At 44.0% G+C, this 26,375-nt stretch overlaps 1 protein-coding gene across 4 annotated transcripts in view; it reads left to right on the top strand.

Moving 5' to 3' along the window:
- The first annotated feature begins 8,161 nt into the window (after nt 1-8,161).
- The window catches only part of ipo8 (importin 8), a 236,565-nt gene continuing 218,351 nt past the window's right edge, over nt 8,162-26,375 (top strand). For 3 of the 4 annotated variants that reach the window (XM_068051011.1, XM_068051009.1, XM_068051008.1), the window contains exon 1: nt 8,162-8,373. In XM_068051011.1, the coding sequence (XP_067907112.1) occupies nt 8,290-8,373 (84 nt within the window). In that variant the 5' untranslated portion in view covers nt 8,162-8,289. Of the gene's footprint in view, nt 8,374-25,645; nt 25,787-26,375 lie in introns of all 4 variants that reach the window. The other variant, XM_068051010.1, reaches the window with a different exon arrangement.

Here is a 26,375-nt window from a genome sequence, read left to right as displayed (position 1 = left end):
AAATCATGGAACTCCCTACCTACCAACACTGGGAGTTCCTTCACCACACGGACTGCAGCAGTTCAAGAAGGCAGCTCACCACCAACTTTTCAAGGGCAATTAGGAATGGTCAATAAATGCCAGCCTTGCCAGAGATGCATATATTCCATGAATAAATAAATAAAAAAACTTCATGATTTTTTATGAAAATTAATTACTTCCTGTGAGCTTATGTGAATTGGATGATGTGCTGTTTTACAAAGGCACATAGTGTTGCACCTTTGTAAGCCAAGTGAATTATGCTGCTGCTTGCACAAAGCTCAGTTATTGGCCTTTAAAGTAAAATTACTGTAAATATGCACAAGTGTGAGGTCAGTTAGAGTTTAATTAATGTTGTTGAGTGAGGTTTGCAGATTGGAATTACTTGTAAACTTCCAGCTCCAGTTCAGCAGAAAGCAGCATGAAACAAGAAGTTAAACTTACACTTTTAGGGACATAGAATTCCAACAGGAAATAATTGCCTTCTTACCTCATTTTTGAAAATAGATTATTGAAGTTTTATAGCTTGAGGTGTGAAAGACACTCTCAAAACTTACATTGGTAAATGAGGTTAACTACAGATATGAATACACAGATTACCCTGGAGGGATGAACTTTGATGGCATTTTCAGAAGCCCAGCTTCACATAAGCTTTTACTGTTTTGGTACTAGTTGGGTCTTTTCTGGCAAGGGAGGGATTTGTGGAGTTTGCCCAGTCCCCAGTTTCTACTGATCTTCAGGGCGAGTATGCTGAACAGAAAAAGAACAGGTGATTCACAAGCTTGATTCTTCACACACATCCTTCTGGCCCTTAAACGGCAGGACTGACTTTTTCTCTGCACAAAGGAGAATGCACCAAAAGAAAGGTAAGCTGACCATTCATGATACATGTCTCCAGTTCAGATATATTGTTATGTTCTGTTAAATTCTGGCCCTCTCCCATTTTTGTTTATTCATGTTTACAGCAGATTGCATTTTCCAGAGATGGACCCATGACCTCTATGATTGTGGATAGGAATGGCATGCATCAGGATCAGCCTTGCAGCAGGGTGTTAATGTACCATAAATCATACAAAATGCCAGTTGTATACATGCCTGATCTCTTCAATAGGTGGGAAAAGATAGGGAGAGATAGAGGAGCAGATATGCAGGCAAATCTCAGAGAGGTGTAAAAATAATAGGATAATAATAGGGGATTTCAACTTCCCCAATATTAACTGGGATAGTCTTAGTGCAAAAGGCTTAAAGGGGGTGGAATTGTTGAAGTGCATCCAGGAGAGCTTTTTGAGCCAGCACATAGAAAGTCCTACAAGAGAAGGGGCGGTATGGGACCTAATCTTAGGGAATGAAGCCAGACAAGTGGTAGAAGTGTCAGTGGGGGAGCATTTCAGGGATAGTGACCATAACTCTGTAAGATTTAAGGTAGTTATGGAAAAGGACAAAGATGGACCGGAAATAAAGGTACTGAACTGGGGGAAGGCCGATTTCGATATGATAAAACAGGATCTGGACTGGGAGCAGCTACTTGTAGAAAGTCTACCTCAGACCAGTGGGAGTCATTCAAAAAGGAAATAGTGAGAGTTCAGGGCCAACATGTTCCCGTAAAGGTGAAGGGTAGGACCAATAAGTCCAGGGAACCCTGGATGTCAAGGGATATAGAGGATTGGATAAGGAAAAAAAAGGAGGCTTATGGCAGATTCAGAGCGCTGAAAACAGCGGAGGCCCTAGAGGCATATAGAAAGTGTAGGCAGTACTTAAAAAGTAATTAGGAGAGCGAAGAGGGGGCATGAAAAAACACTGGCAGGCAAGATAAAGGAAAAATCCCAAGGTATTTTGTGTGTGGAGCCGGAGGACGTAGATGAGGTTTTAAATGATTACTTTTCATCTGTGTTCACTATGGAGAAGGACGATGTTGGTGTAGAGATCAGGGAAGGGGATTGTGATATACGAACAAATTAGCATTGAAAGGGAGGAGGTATTAGCAGTTTTAGCGGGCTTAAAAGTGGATAAATCCCCAGGCCCAGATGAGATGTATCCCAGTCTGCTATGTGAGGCAAGTGAGGAGATTGCAGGGGCTCTGACATAAATTTTCAATCTCTGGCCACAGGAGAAGTGCCAGAGGACTGGAGGACAGCGAATGTGGTACCATTATTCAGGAAAGGTAGTAGGGATAAACCAAGTAATTATAGGCCAGTGAGTCAAACATCAGTGGTAGGGAAACTATCGGAAAAAATTCTGAGGGACAGGATTAATCTCCACTTAGAGAGACAGGGATTAATCAAGGATAGTCAGTTTGGCTTTGTCAGGGGGAGATCATGTCGAATAAATTTGATTGAATTTTTCGAGGAGTTGACTAGAAGTGTAGACGAGGGTAAAGCAATTGATGTAGTCTACATGGACTTCAGTGAGGCTTTTGATAAGGTCCCGCATGGGAGATTGGTTAAGGTAAGAGCCCATGGGATCCAGGGCAGTTTGGCAAATTGGATCCAAAATTGGCTTAGTGGCAGGAGGCAGAGGGTGATGGTCAAGGGTTTTTGCGATTGGAAGCCTGTGACCAGAGGTGTACTGCAGGGATCAGTGCTGGGACCCTTGCTGTTTGTAGTGTACATTAATGATTTAGACGTGAATATAGGATGTAGAATCAGTAAGTTCGCAGATGACACGAGAATTGGTGGTGCCGTAAATATTGAGGAGGAAAGCCTTAGATTACAGGACGATATGGATGGGCTGGTAAGCTGGGCAGAGCAGTGGCAAATAGAATTTAATCCTGAGAAGTGTGAGGTGATGCATTTTGGGAGGACTAACAAGGCAAGGGAATATACAATATATGGTAGGACCCTAGGAAGTACAGAGGCTCAGAGGGACCTTGGTGTACTTATCCATAGATCACTGAAGGCAGCGGCACAGGTAGATAAGGTGGTTAGGAAGGCATATTGCCTTCATACTTGCCTTTATTAGCCGAGACATAGAATATAAGAGCAGGGAGGTTATGATGGAGCTTTATAAAACGCTAGTTAGGCCACAGCTGGAGTACTGTGTACAGTTTTGGTTGCCACACTATAGGAAGGATGTGATTGCAATGGAGAGGGTGCAGAGGAGATTCACCAGGATGTTGCCTGGGCTGGAGCGTTTCAGCTATGAAGAGAGACTGGATAGGCTAGGGTTGTTTTCCTTAGAGCAGAGAAGACAGGGGGGAACTGATTGAGGTATACAAAATTATGAGGGGCATAGATAGGGTCAATAGGAAGAAACTTTTTCCCTTAGTAGAGGTGTCAATAACCAGGGGGTGTAGATTTAAGGTAAGGGGTAGGAAGTTTAGAGGGGATTTGAGGAAGTATTTTTTCACCCAATGGGTGGTTGGAATCTGGAACACACTACCTGAAGAGGCAGGAACCCTCACAACATTTAAGAAGTATTTGGATGAGCACTTGAAACGCCACAGCATACAAGGCTATGGGCCAAGTGGAAAATGGGATTAGAATAGATAGGCTTGATTGCTGGCGCAGACACGGTAGGCCGAAGGGCCTGTTTCTGTGCTGTATAACTCTATGACTCTATGAAAAGACCACATAGTGAAAGCTAAAACTGAAAAGACAATTTATTGTAAGAAATACTTTTATACAGAAGAAAAATAAAACAGCAGAGAAACAACACTGTATTTAACTTACAATAATTTAAGCTGTTTATAAAAGCAATAATTTATAATTCTTACATGGAGCATGTCTCCCTAAGGAGTTGTTTCTCTGCCATGACACAAAAAAAACATCCTCGGGCTGCTGTCCAGATATACCTTTAGTTTTTTTGATGTGGAAGCCATTTTCCCTTTAATAAATCACTGATTCTTTCTCAACAGGATAACCATCTGGAGAGCAGTCCCAGCATTGTTATTAACAGTGGTGTTAACTATGCCAGGCTCAAAACAAAGCCTTTTGTGTCACAAGAATTAATTTTGACACAACTGCTTTCCTTTCAGGTCCCTTTGATTGGGAGTTAGCCATTGCAGATGAAGACTTTAGTCAGCTTTCTCAGTCAGTTTGCATGTGTACAGTGTTTCAAAATCCTGCGGTGTTTGGCCAAATTATACTGAGCTATCACTCTTGATATGGTGAGGTGCTCTAGCCAGTGCTTTGAATTTGCTGGACCTTAAGATCCCCAGATGAAGATCTTTCCAGACAGCAGCTAACAGTTATTCTCTCCATATTAGAGCTGACTTCTCTTAATTCAGATTTGTTTCAATCAAATTATCTAACAATTCAATATCTTAGCAATTTACTCCATATTTATGTTGCTTAATTCAAATATTGGACAATTCAAAGTTTTTATAGTGAAAAAGAAAATGACTCCAAATGTTCAGAATTAGACTACAGATTAATAGAGCTAAAATTTCACACAGAAAGCTTTTACATTATGAAGCCGGGCTCAACTTCTCCTGGGTTACAGTACAGTAAGAGAAAGGTTTGATCTCTGGTTTTAGTATAAGGGTTTGGCTCAGTGAATTTGTGAGGAGCTTTGGTCCTTTTTTGTCTGGAAGATTTACCAGACAATGGTTTACCTTGAGCTTCATTTGTGTGTGCACATTAATTGGCTGGGGATTAAAATTTTTTGCAAGGGAAAGTTTATTTCTTTACCAATTTGTGCAAGGATTGTGATACACTGAACTTCCTCTTACTCTGTAAGTTTCACTTTGACCCTAAGTCTGGTGTTTCCTAAACTGATGAACACTTTTCCAGCCCATTTTTATCATTGATCACAATCTGTAGTTTTTGAAACGTTTCATAGTTGATCCATATGCTTTTATTGGCCAGTCTTTTTCTATCAATCCATATTGCTACCCAAAGTAATGTGGGAATTAATTTGGCTGAGCAGTTCATCGTTCTTTTATTCCACTGAACACTTAATTAGTCTGAGGCTACTACCTCAACAAATAAAAGTCATATCCTGTTACATTGACTAAAGAAAGGTTGTTGTTTGATACAGCTTAACCTCTTGGCTCACCGATCTCTACACAATGTTTCAGTGTACTGATTGATAGACTCCATTGCATTGTGCCTTCAACTCACAAGAGGCTTCATACAGGTAGCATTGAAGGATATCTGCAAAACAAACCTTCACAGGAAACAACTCCTGCTGCAAGGTATGTTCTGGCCCTCTGCCAGAACATACTTTATTCATATTCGCAGCAAATTGCAGTTTCTGTAGGGAGGACTGGATTAAGGATTTCTTTTGGACACCGAGGACATTCATGTCTCTCGTGTTCCCTATTAGCCGGAAGCTGCAATTTTAAAGTGTGCCTCGGTGTCAACGACCTTTGTTTTTACAAAGAATTGGTACCAGGTAGAGTATAGGATGCCTTTATGCCACAAGACATTTCAGAATATGGATAAACTCAGCCATGCAGAGTACTTTTCATAGAAGCCTAATCTACTAATCAGATTTATTTGCAAATTCAATTACTTACAGAAGTGAACAATGTTCATTAGATATTAAACACAATAGAAGAATGAAAGATTTGCATTTATATAGCACCTTTCACAACCTCAGGCTGTCCGATAGCTCTTTAGTCAAATAAGTACTTGCAGCATGAGCGTCTCGAGACAGTTTGCGAGGGTTTAACTAAATAAACTCCATCCCATAAGTCTCTGTGTAAACCTTGCAAATCTTGATACGAAAACCCCTTGGAAAGAAGTGTGTAAGCTTGTGCCTCAGTGAACACAGAGTACAGTCTTTGGAGGCATTGCACTAGCTTAATGAGTTCAGTAAAGCCCATGGCAAATTGACCAACTTCCTCATGCAAACAAAATCTGTACTTTTATATTAATTATAATTTTTTTGGAAAACAGGCACTGGTCTTGATATTCAGTTTGTCAAACATTATTACTGATGTTTATAACTTGAAAATTCCAAATAAGGAAAATGGCCATGTAAGATGTTGATGATGACCTTAGATATACATGGTGTGGATTTGGACATTCAATGCAACTCAACCCACTCATGACTTAAGACACATTCAATTCACACCTGGTTCACAGTACTTTCAGGAATCAGAAGCCATATGGATCTGGCAAAGGGATTCAATCTAAGTTCAGGTGACTGTCTATTTTTTCTGCTTGGTTAGGACAATTTACTCACATGGAGAGTATACCGTTGCTCAAAGGGCAATAATGCTTTTTAAAATTTAGTCACAGAATCACTTTAAATTTCTGGCTCCCTACCTAATTGTAATGTTATAAACTGTAAATAAATGTAATGATTGCTAATCTTCCACTGGTGGACTTTAGTTAAGGTCTGGAGAGATTACAGTTGTCCTGGAGTTCATTCAAATTTATACTTATTAAAGGATTGTACCGTGAAGAGACCCTCAGATCAATACTCCTTTACCTGAGCATCAAATACCTGTAAACCTATGATCTCCACTGAATCATAGGATTCTCATGGTAATTTAGGTGGAAGGAATACAGAACATAATTATCTGTTGTGGAAGGGAGACAGTTGATTGCTTACATTTTAGCCGACATTGGAAAGAATTAGTCATCTGTAATGCTGTTATCTTCATCATTCCAAATCATATTTCTCTGCCCTTCCACTTCTGTCCAACCACCATGCCATCTGCATAGGTGAAGTACTATTCGCTTTACCGTAGTGAGAGACAAATTTGTTGCCAGTAGTCGCCAATCCCAGTTGATTTAAATCAATTCATTAGAAGCTTTTAATTTTTAAGCATGACAAATGTCGACAACAACTTGTTTGGCCATGGTGGAAAGCTATCTTGAATGCTTCGATGTGGTGACAAAAAGAATGGATTCTGAGCAAGAGAGAACCAGTAGATGGAGTTTGGGGAATGGAGCCAACAATGCAGAAAGAAAAATCTTTTGACCAGACTTGAAAGTGGGAAGGCAAGAGGTAAAGTGGACGTATGTAGGAGAGAACTTCCAGAGGGTAGAAGCATGGTGGCTAAAAGAGACACTAATGTTGGCACAGAGAGGATGGGAACAATGGGTAGACCAGTCTCAGGAGCATTTTATTAAAGATCCTTATAGAAGTGCAAGGACAGAACTTGCACTTTTCACTGGCTCACATCTCAAAGTACTTTACAGCTGACGAAAAGCTTTTGAAATGTAGTCACTGTTGTAATCTGACAATAAGTCTGCACACAGCAAGATCCAACAAACAGAAATTAGACAAATGACCTAATTTTATTGTGTTAATTTAGAGATAGATGACTGCGAAAAATCCCTGCTCTTCTAGTAGCGCATGGGATATTTTATGTCTGCCTTAGAAAGTATTTGGAGGATAATATCTCATTCAACAGATGGTACCTTTGCCTGAGGTCCCCGCAAGTGTAACACACCAACACTCGTGTCATCCGAGATTGTATGCTGTGGTAAATAAAAGCTAAATACTGCGGATGCTAGAAATCTGAAATAAAAACAGAAAGTGCTGGAAATACTCAGCAGGTCTGGCAGCATCTGTGGAGAGAGAAGTAGAGTTTCAGGTCAGTGACCTTTCATCGGGTGATGGGGCGGCGCAGTGGTTAGCACCGCAGCCTCACAGCTCCAGTGACCCGGGTTCACTTCTGGATAGCGTCTGTGTGGAGTTTGCAAGTTCTCCCTGTGATTGCGTGGGTTTCCGCTGGGTGGGTTTCCTCCCACAGCCAAAGACTTGAAGGTTGATAGGTAAATTGGCCATTGTAAATTGCCCCTAGTTTAGGTAGGTGGTAGGAGAATGGTGGGGATGTGGTTGGGAATATGGGATTAATGTAGGATTAGTATAAGTGGGTGGTTGTTGGTCGGTGGGCCGAAGGGCCTGTTTCAGTGCTGTATCCCTCTATGATGGCACCAATGGTGGAGCCTGCCTGGCCTACTTTACTCAGTGAGTAGGGTCTTAGCCACTGGCGGGCCATCGGGCTTCTTTAAACTCTTCGACCAAATATTCTTGCTCAGTAAAAGCCAGCAAGAACCTACCTGCCCTGCGGAGCTCTGACAGTAGTTGCCCTGCAGTGACCACACAGGTTGGCTGTACAGAGGCTTCAAAGAAAAGATGGCGGCGAGAGACTCCGTTACCAGGGCGACGAAGGCTGGCGTCGGCCGGCGGCTGCGAACAGTGGATTAAATTTTGAGTTTGGCACCACCTTTGAGTGACGTTCGTGACGCAAAGGGTGCGGAGGGAGGCAAAGCGAAAAAAGAAACACAATCAGTCGCCGAGTGGCGTTGTCGCCCGCACGGCCGCTTGGGTTTCCTCACGGGCCAGAGAGAGAAGGGGAGAGTGAGGATAATGGACCCCAATCGGATCATACAGGCGCTCAAAGGCACCATCGACCCCAACCTCAGGATCGCGGCCGAGACAGAGCTCAATCAGGTGAGGCTCCGACTCCCTGGTCGCTTTTCGGGCTGCGTGGGGTTTTATTCCGCGCGTCACCGTGGTCGCGGCCTGGCCTTGCCTCTGGGTCTGGACCGTGGAGGGGAGGGATTGGGGAGTCATGGAGCGAACGGGAACCATAGAAGGGAGGGAAGCGGGGGGCTTGGGGAGGGGACAGGGAAAGGGAGGGGCGGGTGTTCTGGAGCGGCGGGTGGGGAATGGCGGGGGTGTTCTGGAGGGGCGGGTGGGGAATGGCAAGGGGGTTCTGGAGGGATAGTTAGTGGAGTGGGGAGGGGAGAGAGGATGTGGTGGTCGGGGAGGTGGAAGGGGGTGTCATGGAGGGGAGGGGGTTCATGGAGAGGAGGACAGTCATGGGGGGAGGCGAAGGGGGTTGTGGCGGGAAGCGTAGAGGAGGAGGGGGGGGACGTGGAAGAGGGGTATTGGTGAGGGGGGTTGGGAGGTAGTATGGAGGAGTGTCGGGGAGGGATGTCGGGCAAAGGGAAGGGGGCCGTGGAGGGTTTGGGGTGTTAAACTCCAGATGAACACATCTGCAGAAAGTGTCACCGGCTGCAGAAGCTTGAGCTCCGGGTTTTGGAACTCGAGCCGCTGCTGGAGTCATTGTTGTGCATCCGCGAGGCAGAAGACTATGTGGCTAGTACGTTTAGGAAGTGGTCACACCGCAAGTTAGGAGCATGCAGGCAGAGAGGGAATGGGTGACCGCCAAACAGTCTAAGAGAACCAGGCAGGCACTGTGGGAGTTCCCTGAGTCTATCTTGCTTGCTAATCGGTTTTCCATTTTTGTTACTGGTGAGCGATGTTTCCTCGGGGAATGCAGCCAGAGCAAAGTCCGTGGCACCAAGGGTGGCTCAGCTGCACAGGAGGGGAAGAAGAGTGGAAGAGCAATAGTGATAGGGGATTTGATAGTCAGGGGATCAGACAGGCGTTTCTGCGGCAGTAAACGTAACTCCAGGATGGTGTGTTGCCTCTCTGGTGCCAGGGTCAAGGATGTCACGGAGCAGCTGCAGGACATCCTTCTGGGGGAGGTTGAACAGCCAGAGGTCGTGGTCCACATTGGTACCAGTGACATAGGTAGGAAGAGGGATGAGGTCCTGAAAGCAGATTTTAGGTAGATAAGAAGGAAATTAAAAAGCAGGACTTCCAAAGCAGTAGAATCATAGAAAGTTTAAGGCACAGAAAGAGGCCATGGCCCATCGTGTCTGTGCCAGCCGAAAAATGATCCACATATTCTAATCCCACCTTCCAGCATTTGGTCCGTCGCCCTGCAGCTTACGGCACTTGAGGTGCATATCCAGACTCTTTTTGAATGAGTTGAGGGTCTCTGCCTCAACTATCCTTTCAGGCAGTGAGTTCCAGACCGTCCCCATCCTCTGGGTGAAAAAGTTTTTCCTCATCTCCCCTCTAATTTTTCTACCAATCACTTTAAATCTATGCCTCTCGTCACTGACCTCTCTGCTAAGGTGAATAGACCCTTCACCTCCGCTTCAACCAGGCCCCTCAAAATTTTGTACATTTCAATCAAATCTCCCCTCAGCCTTCTCTGTTCTAAAGAGAACAACCCCAGCCTATCCAATCTTTCCTCGTAGCCGCATTTTTCCAGTCCTGGCAACATCCTCATAAGTCTCCTCTGTACCCTCTTTCGTGCAATTACATCTCCATCCTTTCTGTAATGAGGTGACACAGTACTCTAGTTGTGTCCTAACCAATGAGTTGTACAGTTCCAGCATAACCTCGCTGCTCTTGTATTCTATACCTTGGCTAATAAAGGAAAGTTCTATACCTTGGCTGATAAAGGAAAGGAAATCTGGGGATTACTTCCAGTGCCACGTGTTAGTGAGCATAGGAATAGGAAGATTGATTGATTGATCATGTGGGTGGAAATTTGGTGTCGGAGGGATTTCTGAGGCATTGGGACCTGTTCTGGGGCAGGTGGCACCTGTACAAGACAGGCTATACCTTAACAGGACCGGAACTAACATCCTCACAGGGAGATTTGCTAGTGCTGTTGGGGAAGGTTTAAACTAGCTTGTCAGGGGGATGGGAACCTGAGGGGTAGCTCAAATTAGAAGGAAGTAAAGCTGGTAACAGGAGATAGAAAAGTAGCAAGTGATATTAGAAGGCAGGCGAAACACAGGCAAGCATCAACTAGGCTTAGAATGCAGAATGTCAAGAAGACAAGGTTAAGGGCACTCTACCTGACTGCATGCAGGATTCACAACAAGGTAGATGACTTAAAGGCCCAAATAGAGGTAAATGGCTATGATCTAATTGCTGTAATGGAAACGTGGCTACAGGGTGGCCAAGACTGGGAACTGAATATTCAAGGATATTCAGCATTTAGGAAGGACATGCAAAAAGGAAAAGGAGATGGTGTTGCGCTGATAATAAGGGATGGGATCAGTACATTAGTAAGGGAGGATCTCAGATCGGAAGAACAAAATGTGGAATCTGTTTGGGTGGAGCTAAAAAACAGCAAGGGGCAGCAAACATTGACAGGAGTTGTTTATAGGCCACCAAACCGTAGTGGTAGTGTGGGGAATGGCATTAATCAGGAGATTAGAGAAGAATGTAGCATGGGTAATACAGTAATCATGGGTTTCAATCTGCATATAGACTGGGTAAACCTAATGAGCACTAAGGCTGTGGAGGACGAGTTTCGGAGTGTGTTTAGGGATGGTTTTCTAGAGCAGTATGTTGAGGAACTGACCGGAGAACAGGCTATTTTAGATCTAATATTATGTAATGAGAAAGGGATAATTAATAATCTTGTTGTAAAACAACCTTTAGGGATGAGTGACCATAATATGATAGAATTTTACATTATGTTTGAAAGTGAAGTAGTTCAATCTGAAGCCAGGGTGTTAAATTTGAACAAAGGAAATTATGAAGGTATGAGGGACAAATTGTCTGAGGTGGATTGGGAAAATACATTAAAAGGTATGACAGTGCATAGGCAATTGATCGTCTTTAAAGAAATATTATATAGTGTACAGCAACTATACATTCCTTCAAGGCACAAAAACCACGAAAGTAAAGGCAGTCAACTGTGGATAACAAAGGAAGTTAAGGATTGTATAAGATTAAAAGAAAAGGCCTATAAGGTTGCCAGAAATAGTAGTAAAACTGAGGATTGGGAGGAGTTTAGAATACAAAAAAGGAGGACAAAGAAACTGACAAAGAAAGGGAGAATAGAATATGAATGTAAGCAAAAAATATAAAAACATACTGTAAAAACTTCTGTAGGTAGGTAAAAAGGAAACGTTTGGCTAAGACGAATGTGGGTCCATTACAGGCAGAGTCAGGAGAATTTATAATGGGGAATAGAGAAATGGCAGAGAAGCTAAATGATTACTTTGTGTCTGTCTTCACTGAGGAAGATACAAGGAATCTCCCAGAATTAGAGATCCAAGGGATTAGGGGGAATGAGGAATTGAAGGAAATTGGTATTAGTAAGAAGGTTGGATTGGAGAAATTAATGGGGCTGAAGGTTAAGTCCCCAGGACCTGATATTCTATACCCCAGCATGTTGAAAGAGGTAGCTGTGGAGATAGTGGATGCAGTAGTAATCATATTCCAAAATTCTATAGATTCTGGAGCGGTTCCTGCAGATTGGGAGGTTGCAAATGTCAGCCCACTATTTAAGAAGGGAGAGAGAGAGAAAACAGGGAATTACAGACCTGTTAGCCTTAGAACTCAGTGATGCCATTGATTCTGTAGCCAGCGGAAAAGCCCCTGGGAAGGACGGCATTACCCCTGAAATAATCAAGAGTGCCAAGCCTGCTATACTTTCAGCACTCTACGAACTGCTTTGTCTGTGCTGGGACGAGGGAGCAGTACCACAGGACAAGCATGATGCCAATATCATCACCATTTAAGAACAAGGGTGACCGTGGTGACTGCAACAACTACCGTGGAATCTCCCTGCTCAGCATAGTGGGGAAAGTCTTCGCTCGAGTCGCTTTAAACAGGCTCCAGAAGCTGGCTGAGCGTGTCTACCCTGAGGCACAGTGTGGCTTTCGATCAGAGAGATCCACCATTGACATGCTGTTCTCCCTTCGCCAGTTACAGGAGAAATGCCGTGAACAACAGATGCCCCTCTACGTTGCTTTCATTGATCTCACCAAAACCTTTGACCTCGTCAGCAGATCTGGTCTCTTCAGACTACTAGAAAATATTGGATATCCACCTAAGCTACGAAGTATCATCACCTCATTCCATGACAATATGAAAGGCACAATTCAGCATAGCGGCGCCTCATCAGACCCCTTTCCTATCCTGAGTGGCGTGAAACAGGGCTGTGTTCTCGCACCTACACTGTTTGGGATCATCTTCTCCCTGCTGCTCTCATATGCGTTCAAGTCTTCAGAAGAAGGAATTTTCCTCCACACAAGATCAGGTGGCAGGTTGTCCAACCTTGCCCGTCTAAGAGCAAAGACCAAAGTACGGAAGGTCCTCATCAGGGAACTCCTCTTTGCTGACGATGCTGCATTAACATCTCACACTGAAGAGTGTCTGCAGAGACTCATCGACAGGATTGCAGCTGCCTGCAATGAATTTGGCCTAACCATCAGCCTCAAGAAAACGAACATCATGGGACAGGACGTCAGAAATGCTCCATCCATCAATATCGGCAACCACGCTCTGGAAGTGGTTCAAGAGTTCACCTACCTAGGCACAACTATCACCAGTAACCTGTCTCTCGATGCAGAAATCAAGAAGCGCATGGGAAAGGCTTCCACTGCTATGTCCAGACTGGCCAAGAGAGTGTGAGAAAATGGCGCACTGATACGGAACACAAAAGTCCAAGTGTATCAAGCCTGTGTCCTCAGTACCTTGCTCTGTGGCAGCGAGGCCTGGACAAAGTATGTCAGCCAAGAGCGACGTCTCAATTCATTCCATCCTCGCTGTCTCCGGACAATCCTTGGCATCAGGGGGCAGGACCATATCTCCAACACAGAAGTCCTCGAGATGGCCAACATCCCCAGCATATACACCCTACTGAGCCAGCGGCCCTTGAGCTGGCTTGGCCATGTGAGCCGCATGGAAGATGGCAGGATCCCCAAGGACACATTGTATAGCGAGCGTGTCACTGGTATCAGACTCACCGGCCGTCCATGTCTCCGCTTTAAAGATGTCTGCAAATGCGACAGAAGTCCTGTGACATTGATCACAAGTTGTGGGAGTCAGTTGCCAGTGATCGCCAGAGCTGGCGGGCAACCATAAAGGCGGGGCTAAAGTGTGGCGAGTCGAAGAGACTTAGCAGTTGGCAGGAAAAAAGACAGAAGCGCAAGGGAAGAGCCAACTGTGTAACAGCCCCGACAACCAACTTTATCCGAAGCACCTGTGGAAGAGTCTGTCACTCTAGAATTGGCCTTTGTAGCCACTCCAGGCGCTGTTTCACAAACCACTGACCACCTCCAGGCGCTTACCCATTGTCTCTCGAGATAAGGATGCCAAAGAAGCCATACATCAGTCGTTAGGAAAAAGATAGAATCTATTCTAAAGGATGTAATAAATGGACCCTTGGATAATAATCGGATTGGGCATAGTCAACATGGATTTATGAATGGGAAATCATGTTTGATGAACCTGTTGGGAGTTTTTCGAGGATGTTACTAATAGAATTGATAAAGGGGAGTTAGTGGATGTGGTATACTTGGATTTTCAAAAGGCCTTTGATAAAGTCCCCCACAGGAGGTTGGTTAGCAAAATAAAAGCACATGGGATAGGAGGTAATATAGTGGCATGGATTAAGGATTAGTTCACAGGCAGAAAGCAGAGAGTAGGAATAACCTGGTCATTCTCGCGTTGGCAGGCTGTGACTAGTGGGGTGCCGCAGGATCAGTGCTTGGGCCCCAGCTGTTAACAATATATATCAATGATTTGGATGTGGGGACCAAATGTAGTATTTCCAGATTCACAGATGACACAAAGTTAGTTTGGAATGTGTGTTATGAGGAAGATGCAAAGCGGCTACAAGGGGATTTGGAAAGACTAATTGTAGATTTACAAAGGGACCTGGGAATCCTTGTCAGTAAGTCACTGAAAGACTGAAAGCTAACACGCAAGTGCAGCAAGCACTTAAGGCAGCTAATGGTATGTTAGCCTTTATCGCAAGATGATTTGAGTACAGGAGTAGTGAAGTCTTGCTTTAATTGTATAGAACCTTGGTTAAAGTGCACCTGGAGTACTGTGTGCAGTTTTGGTTCTCTTACCTTAGGAACCATATTATTGCCATAGAGGGAGTGCAACGAAGGTTCACCAGACGTGTTCCCATGATGGCAGGACTGTCCTATGAAGAGAGATTGGGGAAACTGGGCCTGTATTCTCTAAAGTTTCGAAGAATGAGAGGTGATCTCATTGAAACCTACAAAATACTGAAAGGGATAGACAGGGTAGATGCAGGTAAGATGTTTCCCCTGGTTGGGGAGTCTAGAACCAGGGAATACAATTTCAAAATAAGGGGGAAGCCACTTAGGACAGAGATGAGGAGAAATTTCTTTACTCAGAGGGTTGCGAATCTTTGGAATTCTCTTACCCAGAAGGCTGTAGACGCTCAGTCATTGAGTATGTTTAAAGCAGAGATTGACAGATTTCTAAATACAAATGACAGAAGGGAATGTGAGGATAGTGTGGGGAAAAAGGCGTTGAAGTGGATGATCAACCATGATCATATTGAATGGCGGAGCAGATTTGATGGCAGAATGGCCTGCTCTGCTCCTGTGTTCCTATGTTCCAGTAAGCTTGCTATGGAAGGATAATGCTGGAGCTTATCTTTACTTGATTTCACATTTATTGTACAGAGTAAAAGGATTAGAAACATGTAGCTCCTCACTCAAAACCCTCCACCAGTATCAGTAAGTGTCTGCTTATAAGTGCTCAAGTAAGACCCAATTAACACCCTCCACCTGCATATAATCAAAAACAGTTGATAGATAATTAACAGATTCCCTTCTTTCTGGATTAACAATATTTCAAAATAAATTCCATATTGGGTACAAAGTATTACATTGTGATACTGTTATGACTGAGGTGGGAGCATTGCACTGTCAATTCAGTCCCATCACTCCACAGGTCACAGCATATTATTAAAGTTTTCCCACCCAACCGGAAAACAGCCAGTAACCCGCAGAATAAAACAGACCAAACCTGGTATCTTTAGACAAAACAAATGAACTATTTATTAAAAAACTACATCTTAAATACTATTAAGGTAAACCTATGTCTAAAGACATTATAACTTTTAATCTAACTCCCCCATACACAGACAGCATTCAAAAATAACAGTAGTTAACTGGTTTCTTTTTAAAAATTATGTTTTAAAAATTAACTTAAGAATAAATAAATAAGTAATATAAGATTTTTGTGTGTTTATGTGGGTTATTCACTAGCTTTTAGCCCACAAGGTACAAACTCTGGCTTCTTAATCAAGATAGAGAGTTTATTAAGCACAGCAATAGTATACAAGCAATTGTTACGACCAGGTGAGAAAGAGGGCTAGAGTTCCCTTTCAGCCTTCACCTGGTCTTACTGTAACAGGGTTTAATTTTAAACACACAGTGTTTCTAGCCACCCGCCCCCCCCCCCCCCCCCCCCCCGGTGAATCCTTGTTCACCACTTCCCACTTATAAGGCAAAGAAACCAGCACAAACAGGCTTTCTTAGGTTTAAAGAAGAAACGTTGAAATTAATTAAACATAACTCTAATTCAGTTAATGCCTATGGATACACAACGCGCCCACGCTAGCATGCATATGCAATACACACATGCAAATAGAGACAGAAAAGAGCAGAAGAAAAATGAAGTGGAAATGTTTGAGGCAATATCTGAAGCGTTTTTGTTACAGTTCTTCGAGCTCACTGTAGAATCCTTGATTGTCGGTAGATCTTGCTTTTCGTTGGGACCCAGTATTCTTCTGAAACCTTGCTCGCTGTAGGAGACTTTTCTCTCTTGGGGTTCATGTGTCTTCAGTGGATTCAGAGGCTTGTGAGAAAGAGATGGGAGTGGACAGGAGAGATCTTCTCAGTCCAGGAGCAAGCAGACACTCTCAGTTCAAATTATTTGTACAGTTCAGAAAAACCCAGGTTGCCCAGCAGGTTAGTCATGTGACTAGCTGGTTTGACCATGTCAGTTTGTGTATTCGACCATCTTAGTAGTCAACCTGGAATGCAAGCTCCCCCACCTTCACTGTCTGCTGATCAAAAGTCCATTGTGGGGTGAATGTGTCAGGGAATGGCCCTTTGTCCTTTTCAAGCACTGTCTGTTAATATGCAAATGTCTTTTCCAGTCACAGCTGATCCGTTTAACGTCCTTTCTTCACTAAAAGTAACAGTTTAAAATCAATGTTCATGACAAAATTAACGTGCCTCATTCTTGGCAGGTGGGGGCCTCGCATGACAATACTTAACCATAAGTATTTATGGCAGTAGTTATACAGCAGGATATAGGGTGTCCTCATTCCTTGCCTTCCGAGCTGCATCTGGCACCATCTTCTTTCGTGAGGTATTCTGTTGACTGTAGGTCGGTTTCTTGAATTGGTGTGTGCTGAGTTGTTCCAGCACCTGTCATTATGGCCCCCTCCAAGGGTTCCTTCCTTCTATATTAGGTTATAGTCCGCCTTAACCCTTTGGTCAGGTTTAACCTCATCTTCTGTACATTGTCTCTTCTTGATTAGGTAATAGTAATCAGATTACAGTAGATATGACCCTACCCTCTGTATATTATCACTGCAGACAGCTTGATGGCCCAGTTATTGTCATACATTGGGGAATGTTTGCTGTCAATTCAAGTCTTGAATATCTTTATTTGCATTATCATCCTTCGTGAGGCCTACCAAGTCTATCCGTTAATGTAACTGAATCTGTCTTAATTTGACATGCAGAATGGGCATCCGGTCTCATAACAACGCTACTTCTGGTATGGTTTTGAAAAAAAAAAGCACTATCTTCCACCTTCTCTCCACTACTGTATACCAACATACATTTCATTTTTAACAACATGATTCTAAACACAAAGTCCACAACTCAGTTCTAATCTAATACATTGAGATAATGAAGTATAACTATTACCGAGCATAACTGCAACATCATTTGAAATCATTCTAATTTAAAACATAGCATCTCATGTGAGTTTTATTAGACCATAACTTATATAAATTCATCCAACAGATAAAAAAGTGAGTCTTTGTGGGCTACATTCCTGATGGGTGAGGTATTCTGATGTGAAAAATAATCAAATGCTACTCGAAGTCTCCTCACGAATTTGATGAAATAGTCCTTCAATAGATAGGCATTCAAAATACTTCGGCTGCAGCAGGCATCAAACCATTCTTTCAACGATGAGCACAGCAATAGATCAACTTGAATTTTAAACCTGACAGTCTCTCAGTCAAAACTTTACTTCGAATTCCAGCAAACATGATCAGTCAAGAGAGATTCATTCTTGAAGCATATACTTCGTGGCTTGCAAGTAAAGAAAAGAAGTTTTGCAAACCTTCAGCAATACAAATGGTCTCTTAAAACAAAAGGATTTATTTTCACCTTAGGCAATTAACTTGGTCTGTTGCTCCTTGTAGAATTTCTGCTGAGACCGAATAGACAGCTCTTTTCTTCAGTAGTATGCCTCGCTGAAGAGTCTCTCAAAACTGGTTTCAGCTGGTTTTTTCCAGTTTTACACACAGTTAAATTGAAACATTGTACCATGTGACCTCTCTCTCCTGCTGTGGCCTAGGTAACAAAATGCAGCTGTGGCACACTGTGCCTCAAATCCAAAACTTCTCTCCCTGTCTTAAAGGTACACTGTTTTTAACAGAATCTTAAAGGCACACTGTTTTAATCCGAGGCGAAAATAATTACAAGTCTGTGACAATACGCCCCTCCTCTAGCACCCCAAACAATTTCTTTGTACTAGCATTTCTTTTTGTGAAACAATCGGATAGCTGCTGACTTGCCTCTACCCATTTAAGTTTGGAGATTTCCTTTCTCTCCAGCATTTGTTTCAATCCAGCAAGGTCAATACATAGTCTTTTCTCACTCACTTTTTGCAGAGTGTACATTGCCCCACAAAGAATGATTATCCACATAACATTCAGTGGGTATCCTATCTTCAGTATGTCCCTTGTTCAAAATTTTACCCAAATATTTGACAAATAGAAAACCATATCCACTGCCTCCAAGATCCAGTGTTTCCACAGCAAAAGTGCTTTTAACGACCCATTTTATTTGCTTAGCCATTTCCCATTTTCACCCATCAAAAATATTATGAAAGCAGCTGCACTCGAATATCCCATCAGCAAGATTAGCATGTGAGGCATCACTAAAAATTATTGGCTTCATGTTCTTTGGGTCACCTGAGGATGGGAACTTCAGTACACATTTCTCCAGATTTAGTTTTTTAAATGTTTTATTTGCACTTAAAACATTCTCAACTTTTGGATGTTTCGTCATCATGCTTAACTCCGGCACATCAAAACTAGCATCAGGCCTAGTCTGAGAGTGCAACCAGTTTAATTGACCAGTCAAGCTTCGCTGTTGCTCAGTCTCTGCTTTAGATATATCATCTTTCTGTGATGACCAAACATGATTAACCAGGATGAGAGTAACACTTTCTAAATAGATTGTTGATTTAAAGTCATTCCAGACTTAGTCTACTTAATATCTAAACCAATATATTTAAAGGTCCCACAAGCCTGACTCCCAATCTTAAATTCTGCCCTAATCTTATGAATAACACATTTCTCACAATCCGCAGTACCACTCCATAAGAAATCATCAACATGCATCATAAAGATGCCTGAAAGTTTCCCTTTATGATACCAATAAAACATTGCAGGATCTGCTTTCAGTTGAACACAACCAATTTTCAACAAAACAGATCTCACTGAGAAATACCACATCTTGGAAACATCATTAAGGCCATAGATGCATTTGTTCAGTTTCCGTTGTTTTCCTTCTGCATCTGCTGTCTCTTTGGGTGGTTTCAGATATACTTCTCTCTGAAAAGTATCACCCTGCAGAAATATGGCTTTTATGTCAATGGATTTACGCTCCCATGAATATGTGGCCAAAAGAGCTAAAATGGTTTTCAAGATTACTTCTCCAGCTGTAGGAGACTCCACTCTAACATCGGTGTCACCCTGTCACTCTTCAAAACCCCTCGCAACAAGCCTCGCTTTAGCCTTATGAGTTCCATCGGGAAGGACTTTTTCAGTACAAATCCATTGATGTGACCAGGCTGGCTGTCCCCTATCTGGTACCTCAGAATAAACTCCAAACTCTCTCCAACTCTCGAATTCCTTATGTTTTGCTTCTCTGAACAGTTTATCCTCAAGTTTATTGGCAGCCACTAAAACTTCACAGCCATGAAGACTTCTGCTTCTAATTCTATTCCGAGTTTGCTCTCTAGCCTTTATTTCATTGTGGAATCTGCTCAAACTACGGCCTCTATTAGCACTTCGATGTCTTTCGGGACTACTGCTAGAAGATCTCCCTCGCACATTATCAGAGGCTCTTTCTCCAGTACGTGACCGCTTCCTTATGCAAGAGTCACTTCCAGATCCACTATTAGAACTTGCACTGTGCTTTCTTACTCTCCACTCTTTCACCCATTCTGCCAGTCCACGGACCCTGCATCTTGTCCATCATCTTGAACATTTAACCAATATTTAAACTTGCCTGTAGATTTTTCTGCACTTCCCACAATTGTTGCATCCGTCCATCTATTACACTGAGTACCAACTCCGGGCAATTTTTTTTGTTTGTTTTTTATTCATTCATATGATGTGGGCGTCATTGGCTGGGTCAGCATTTATTGTCCATCCCTAATTGCCTTTGAGAAGGTGCTGATGAGCTGCCTGATCTGGGGTAGGTACACCCATAGTGCTGTTAGGAAGGGAGTTCCAGGATTTTGACCCAGCGACAGTGAAGGAACAGTGATATAGTTCCACGTCAGGATGGTGTGTGGCTTGGAGGGGAACTTGCAGGTGGTGGTGTTCCCATGCATTTGCTGCCCTTATCCTTCTAGGTGGTAGAGGTCGCAGGTTTGGAAGGTGCTGTTGAAGGAGCCTTGGTGCGTTGCTGCAGTGCATCTTGTAGATGGTACACACTGCTGCCACTGTGTGTCGGTGGTGGAGGGAGTGAATGTTTGCGGATGGGGTGCCAGTCAAGCAAGCTGCTTTGTCCTGGATGGTGTCGAGCTTCTTGAGTGTTGTTGGAGATGCACCCATCCAGGCAAGTGGAGATGGTGGACAGGCTTTGGGGAGTCAGGAGGTGAGTTACGCACCGCAGGATTCCTAGCCTCTGACCTGCTCTTGTAGCCACAGTATTTATATGGCTACAGCAATTCAGTTTCTGGTCAATGGTGACCCCCCAGGATGTTGATAGTGGGGGATTCAGCGATCATAATGCCATTGGATGTCATGGGGAGATGGTCATTGCCTGGCACATGTGGGGGGGGAGTGGTACGAATGTTACTTGCCATTTATCAGCCCAAGCCTGGATATTGTCCAGGTCTTGCTGCATTTCTACACTGACTGCTTCAGTATCTGAGGAGTCGGGAATGGTACTGAACATTGTGCAATCATCAGCGAACATTCCCACTTCTGACCTTATGATTGAAGGAAGGTCATTAATGAAGCAGCTGAAGATGGTTGGGCCTAGGACACTACCCTGAGAAACTCCTACAGTGATGTCCTGGAGCTCAGATGATTGACCTCCAACACCCACAACCATCTTACTTTGCACTAGGTACGACTCCAACCAGCGGAGAGTTTTCCCCCTGTTTCCCATTAACTCTAGTTTTGTTAGGACTCCTTGATACCATACTCGGTCAAATGCTGCCTTGATGTCAAGGGCAGTCACTCTCACCTCACCTCTTGAGTTCAGCTCTTTTGTCAATGTCCTGATTGAACCCAAACTGAGTATCATTGAGCAGGTTATTGTCCTTTTGATGCGATACCTCTATCTTGAGCGTCATGATCCCTCACTTTACTATCCAGCCATTGATCTACCCATTCTGTTCCTCAGGACCTTCATCTCAAAACACATGAGTATTTGAGGTACAAAGTGCATCGGTTCCCTCTTATCAACTGCTCAGATTCTGAGATTTTGTAATCAACCTCGATCAATTGCGAGGAATGAACCTTAACGGTTTGATTTCCATGCATGATAACTACTGTCTTATCATCACGACTGATTACCTTACCAGGGCCCTTCCATTCTCTATGACCTCCTTCTCTTTTATAATACACCAAATCTCCTGAATTAAATTCCGCCTCAGATGGCCTTATACGATGCCTCAGATGGCCTTATACGATGCCTCAGAGCTCTCCGCATTTTCTCAGAGACCTCAGCCTTGATGAAAGCCTCTCTCTCTCTACATGTAAAGCATTCAAACGTGCAGAAAAATGGAACTAATTGTAGTACCTACTAGAGCAGGAGAACTATCACACAGTATAGAAGGCAATTTGGGATTCCGCCCATAGACCAATTGATAGGAACTATATCCTCCAACCATCTGAAGCGAATTCTTTGCATGAACCAGCCATGCCAGGGTAGTTGTCAACTTGAGTTTGGCTTGTCAGATAAGATTTTATGCAGCATTTCAGCAGTCACTGCGTGATTCCTTTCACAGAGCCCATTGCTGAAAGGACTTTCAGCTGCAGTATTCATAACCATAATGTTCTTGTTTTCACACATGTCTCTGAACTCCTCATTGGCAAATTCCCCCCATTCTCAGTCAGAAACTTAGCTGGTGCTCCAAGTCCAATCCCTATCCATTTCTCCATAATTTTGTCTGTAATCACCCTTTTGTCCATGCTATTTATTATTGTAGATAGACTAAATCTAGTTGCTAGGTCTATAAAATGTGGAATGAAAATATTCTTGTCTTTGTCCCACACCTTTAATATATGGCAACTACCTTGTTAAAGTCACGTGCCAATGGAAAGCTGACAATTGGGTGTGATGGTGTCCTCCGATAATTTTTTACAGATTTCACACTTTTCACAAATTTATTCTAATATTCTCGTATATTCTTCATCAATCACACCTGCATCCTTTAGCAGTGTTTTTAATTTCTCACAAGAAGGGTGAGCAAATTGTCTGTGTAACTTTCAGACATTTTCCTTTTTATATCTCTGATTCTCAACAACTGATGCCATTAATACTCCCCAACACTCTGACTAGAAACATCAGGTTTTGTTGAGGGTACAGGATTCTGCCCTGACTGGGTAAACTGCAAATTCACTGACTTCACAAAAACAATTGCCTTATCATGCTCCATATCAAGTTTCATTTGTGCCTTTTTCATTGAAGGCTTACTCAACAGTAAAAGTATCTCACTAGAGACTACATCAGTACTGATAAAGTGGCTTACCCCAGCTATTTAACATGGAATTACTACTCTCTTCACTGACTTCAATGTGTTGTCACCACCAAACCAAAAGCTGGTAGTACTCTTATACCCTTAGCCTTGCGACGATCCTCACTATTAAGTGAATCCAGGTAACATTGTAACCAATCAGTTCCACATACTGTTGACGTGCAAACATTATCCAATACAGCACAGTTGAACGAATCCACAACTAACACATTCATCACAGGACTAAAGCTCCGTATGACTGGTACAATTCATTCAGATTCATCAGTATCTTCCACCTCTGCGTCATATGTTATTTCGAGGACTCTGCCCCTCCGCTTCGAGCAGTTCATTGCATAATGATACTTCGAGTCACATCTGAAGCACCTGTTAACTGTTATAGAACATAGAACATTACAGCGCAGTACAGGCCCTTCGGCCCTCGATGTTGCGCCGACCTGTGAAACCATCTGACCTAAACTATTCCATTTTCATCCATATGTCTATCCAATGACCACTTAAATGCCCTTAAAGTTGGCGAGTCTACTACTGTTGCAGGCAGGGCGTTCCACGCGCTACTACTCTCTGAGTAAAGAAACTACCTCTGACATCTGCCCTATATCTATCACCCCTCAACTTAAAGCTATGTCCCCTCGTGTTTGCCATCACCATCCGAGGAAAAAGACTCTCACTATCCACCCTATCTAACCCTCTGATTATCTTATATGTCTCTATTAAGTCACTTCTCCTCCTCCTTCTCTCTAACGAAAACAACCTCAAGTCCCTCAGCCTATCCTCGTAAGACCTTCTCTCCATACCAGGCAACATCCTAGTAAATCTCCTCTGCACCCTTTCCAAAGCTTCCACATCCTTCCTATAATGCGGTGACCAGAACTGCACGCAATACTCCAGGTGCGGCCGCACCAGAGTTTTGTTCAGCTGCAGCATGACCTCGTGGAAGAAAGGTGAAATTTTATTAGACTTAAACTTTAATTCGGTTGACACCTACGGATACATGACGCGCCCACACGAGCATACATACATGATACATACATGCAAATAGAGACAGAAATGAGCAGAAGAAAAATAAAGTGGAAAAGTTTGAGGCAATATCTGAAGAGTAGTTGTTACAGTTCTTCAAGCTCACTGTAGAGTCCTTTTGTAGGTAGCTCTGGCTTTTCATTGGGGCCCAGCATTCTTCCTAAACCTTGTTCACTGTCGGAAACTTTCCTCTCCTCGGGTTCATGTGCCTTCAGTGGGTTTTTTGGAGTTCCGTGAGAAAGAGATGGGAGCAGACAGGAGAGGTTGTGGCAAGCCAGCCAGGAGAGGTCATTTCAATCCAGGAGCAAAGAGCTTTCTGCGCGTTCAAACTCTGTCTCTACAATTTAAAACTCACCAAGTTGACCAGCAGGGTAGTCACGTGACTGGTACAACCACTTCTGGCTTTGTGTATTGGGTGGGACAGGGTATGGTCCTTTGTCTACAAATACTTGTCTGTTAATATGCAAAAATGTTTTTCCAGCCAGGGGCCTGGGATTCATTCGCCTATGACCCCAATTACACCCTCCACCTGTATATACTTAAACAATATACAATTAACAGAAGGGAGGGGAGTCGTGGTGGGAGGGGGGGTTGAGGAGGGGGGGTCGTGGACGGGCAGGGCGAGATGGGTCATGGAGGGGGAGGGGGTGGGAAGTTGCGGAGGGTGGGTTGCTGAGGGGGTGGGTCCCGTGGAGGGGGAGGGTGGTTCATGGAGGGAGAGGGAGTCGTCGAGGGGAGGGGCGTCATGGGACGGGGAGGGGAGAGGGAGCGTCTCATGGAAGGGAAGGGGGAGGAGTGTTGGGGAGGAAGGGAGTTGTGGAAGGGAAGGGGGAGGAGTGTTGGGGAGGAAGAGGTTGTGGAGGGGAGGGAGGGGGTCATGGAGGGGAGAGGGGGGCTGTGGAGAGAGGGACTGTGAAGGGAGGAAGGCTGTGATGTGGCGCGTGGCCTGGGGAGGTGAGTTGGGGTGGGGAAGGGGTGACTGTGGAGGGAGGGAGAGAGGTCCTGAGGAGGGAGAGAAGAAGGGAGGCTGTGGAGGGAGGAGGGGAGTGGGGAGGGAGGAGAGGTGGCAGTGGAGGGAGGGGGAAGTGCTGCTGTTAAGGAAGGAGTGGGGGGGCGTCGAGGGAGGGGAAGCCGTGGAGGGGAGGATATCTTGGAGGGAGCGGGGTGGAGATGGGCTTTGGTGAGGATAGGGGAGTGGGGACTGGAGGGGAGAAGGGTGCCTTGGAAGGGGGGGGTGGGAGATTGGTGGGCCGTGGAGTGAGGGGTTATGGGGGGTGGGAGGGGGGCTGTGGAGCGAAGGGGAGGGTGGGCTGTGGAGGGGAGCAGGGGCCTTGGAAGGAGGGGGAAAGGGTGCTGGGGAGGGGAGGGGAGTGGACTATGGAGAGGATGGGGGGGGGTTCCAAGGGGAAGGCGGCCGTGGAGGGAGAGGGAGGGGGGTGGCTGGGGAGGTGCCCCATGGTAAATCGGGGTGGCGGGAGGGGGGGGCGTGTGGTGGAGGGGAGAGGGTCCTTGGGGGGGGGGGGGGGGGGGAAGGGGACTGTGGAGGAGAAGCGTGCCAGGAAGTGGGAGGGGGGAGGTGTTGGGGACTGTTGAGAGGGGTGAGCAGTCAGGGGGCCAGCCTCAGAGAGTTTCCGTTTCAGTCTCTGAGTTTTTTCCAGATGTGAAGTAATTTTAAAAATAGATTTATAAGTAGATAATTCATGCACAAGAGGTAAATAAGAATTTATTTATCAACACTTATGAAAAAGGGAACATGGGTAATTGCTGCAAGGAGTTTTATTACAGATCTTTCAACTCTCATTGATTTATTTTTGCCTTTGCCTAATATTGCGAGCTCCCATTGTTTTTTTTTTTGAAGCTATGTGAAGTTACTTGGTGCAGCATCGAACCACATACATATCAGGAAAATACGTAATGGAATAAGATTTTCCTGGGGACGTGCGCCAATGTAACGGCGTAGGGACCCTTGAATTGCACAAAATAAAGAGGAAATTATGGAGTAAGTGACTTCGCCTTTAATGATGCTGCTTCTTTCTGGGACTTCTGTGTTGATCTGCTCTCAGCCCCCTTCACAAGCAGTTCAGAAGTTAAATGATCCAGACTCTGCTGCCAAAATCTATGTTCAAGTCGTCCAGCAGCTTCACTGCCACACGTTTCTGGATGATTTCGTGCTGGTGTGTTGTGAACCTCACAAAAATGGCAGCTTGCCCTCAAGCTCCCTGCGAGTTTCATGAAGTTGCTGGATTTGCTCATTAATTGCCAATTAAACTGGCTGCAGAAAGCCAGGGCTGCTATGTCACAGTGTAAGTATTTTATTTTAATGCACTGATTTATGATCCTGCAATGCCAATCAATGTCTACTGATTAGAAAGTGAACAGTTTAAGCTGTAGAGTCTCATTCCTGCAGGTAGTAAATTATTGTTCAAGATATTTAAATTTGAAATTAAAATTTTTCTCACTTTTTCTCTGTCTCTAAATGCAATCTTTCTCTTTCTGTACCAGGTTTGACTTGACTTTGCTCCTTTTCCATTCATTTTTTTTCTCTTAACCCTTAAATCTCATTGGTTAAGGAGATAGACTGTTGGTCC

Source organism: Heterodontus francisci, chromosome 18 (genome assembly GCF_036365525.1).
Source record: "Heterodontus francisci isolate sHetFra1 chromosome 18, sHetFra1.hap1, whole genome shotgun sequence".
NCBI classification, from domain to species: Eukaryota; Metazoa; Chordata; class Chondrichthyes; order Heterodontiformes; family Heterodontidae; genus Heterodontus; species Heterodontus francisci.
This window is presented reverse-complemented; position numbering and strand designations above follow the sequence as displayed.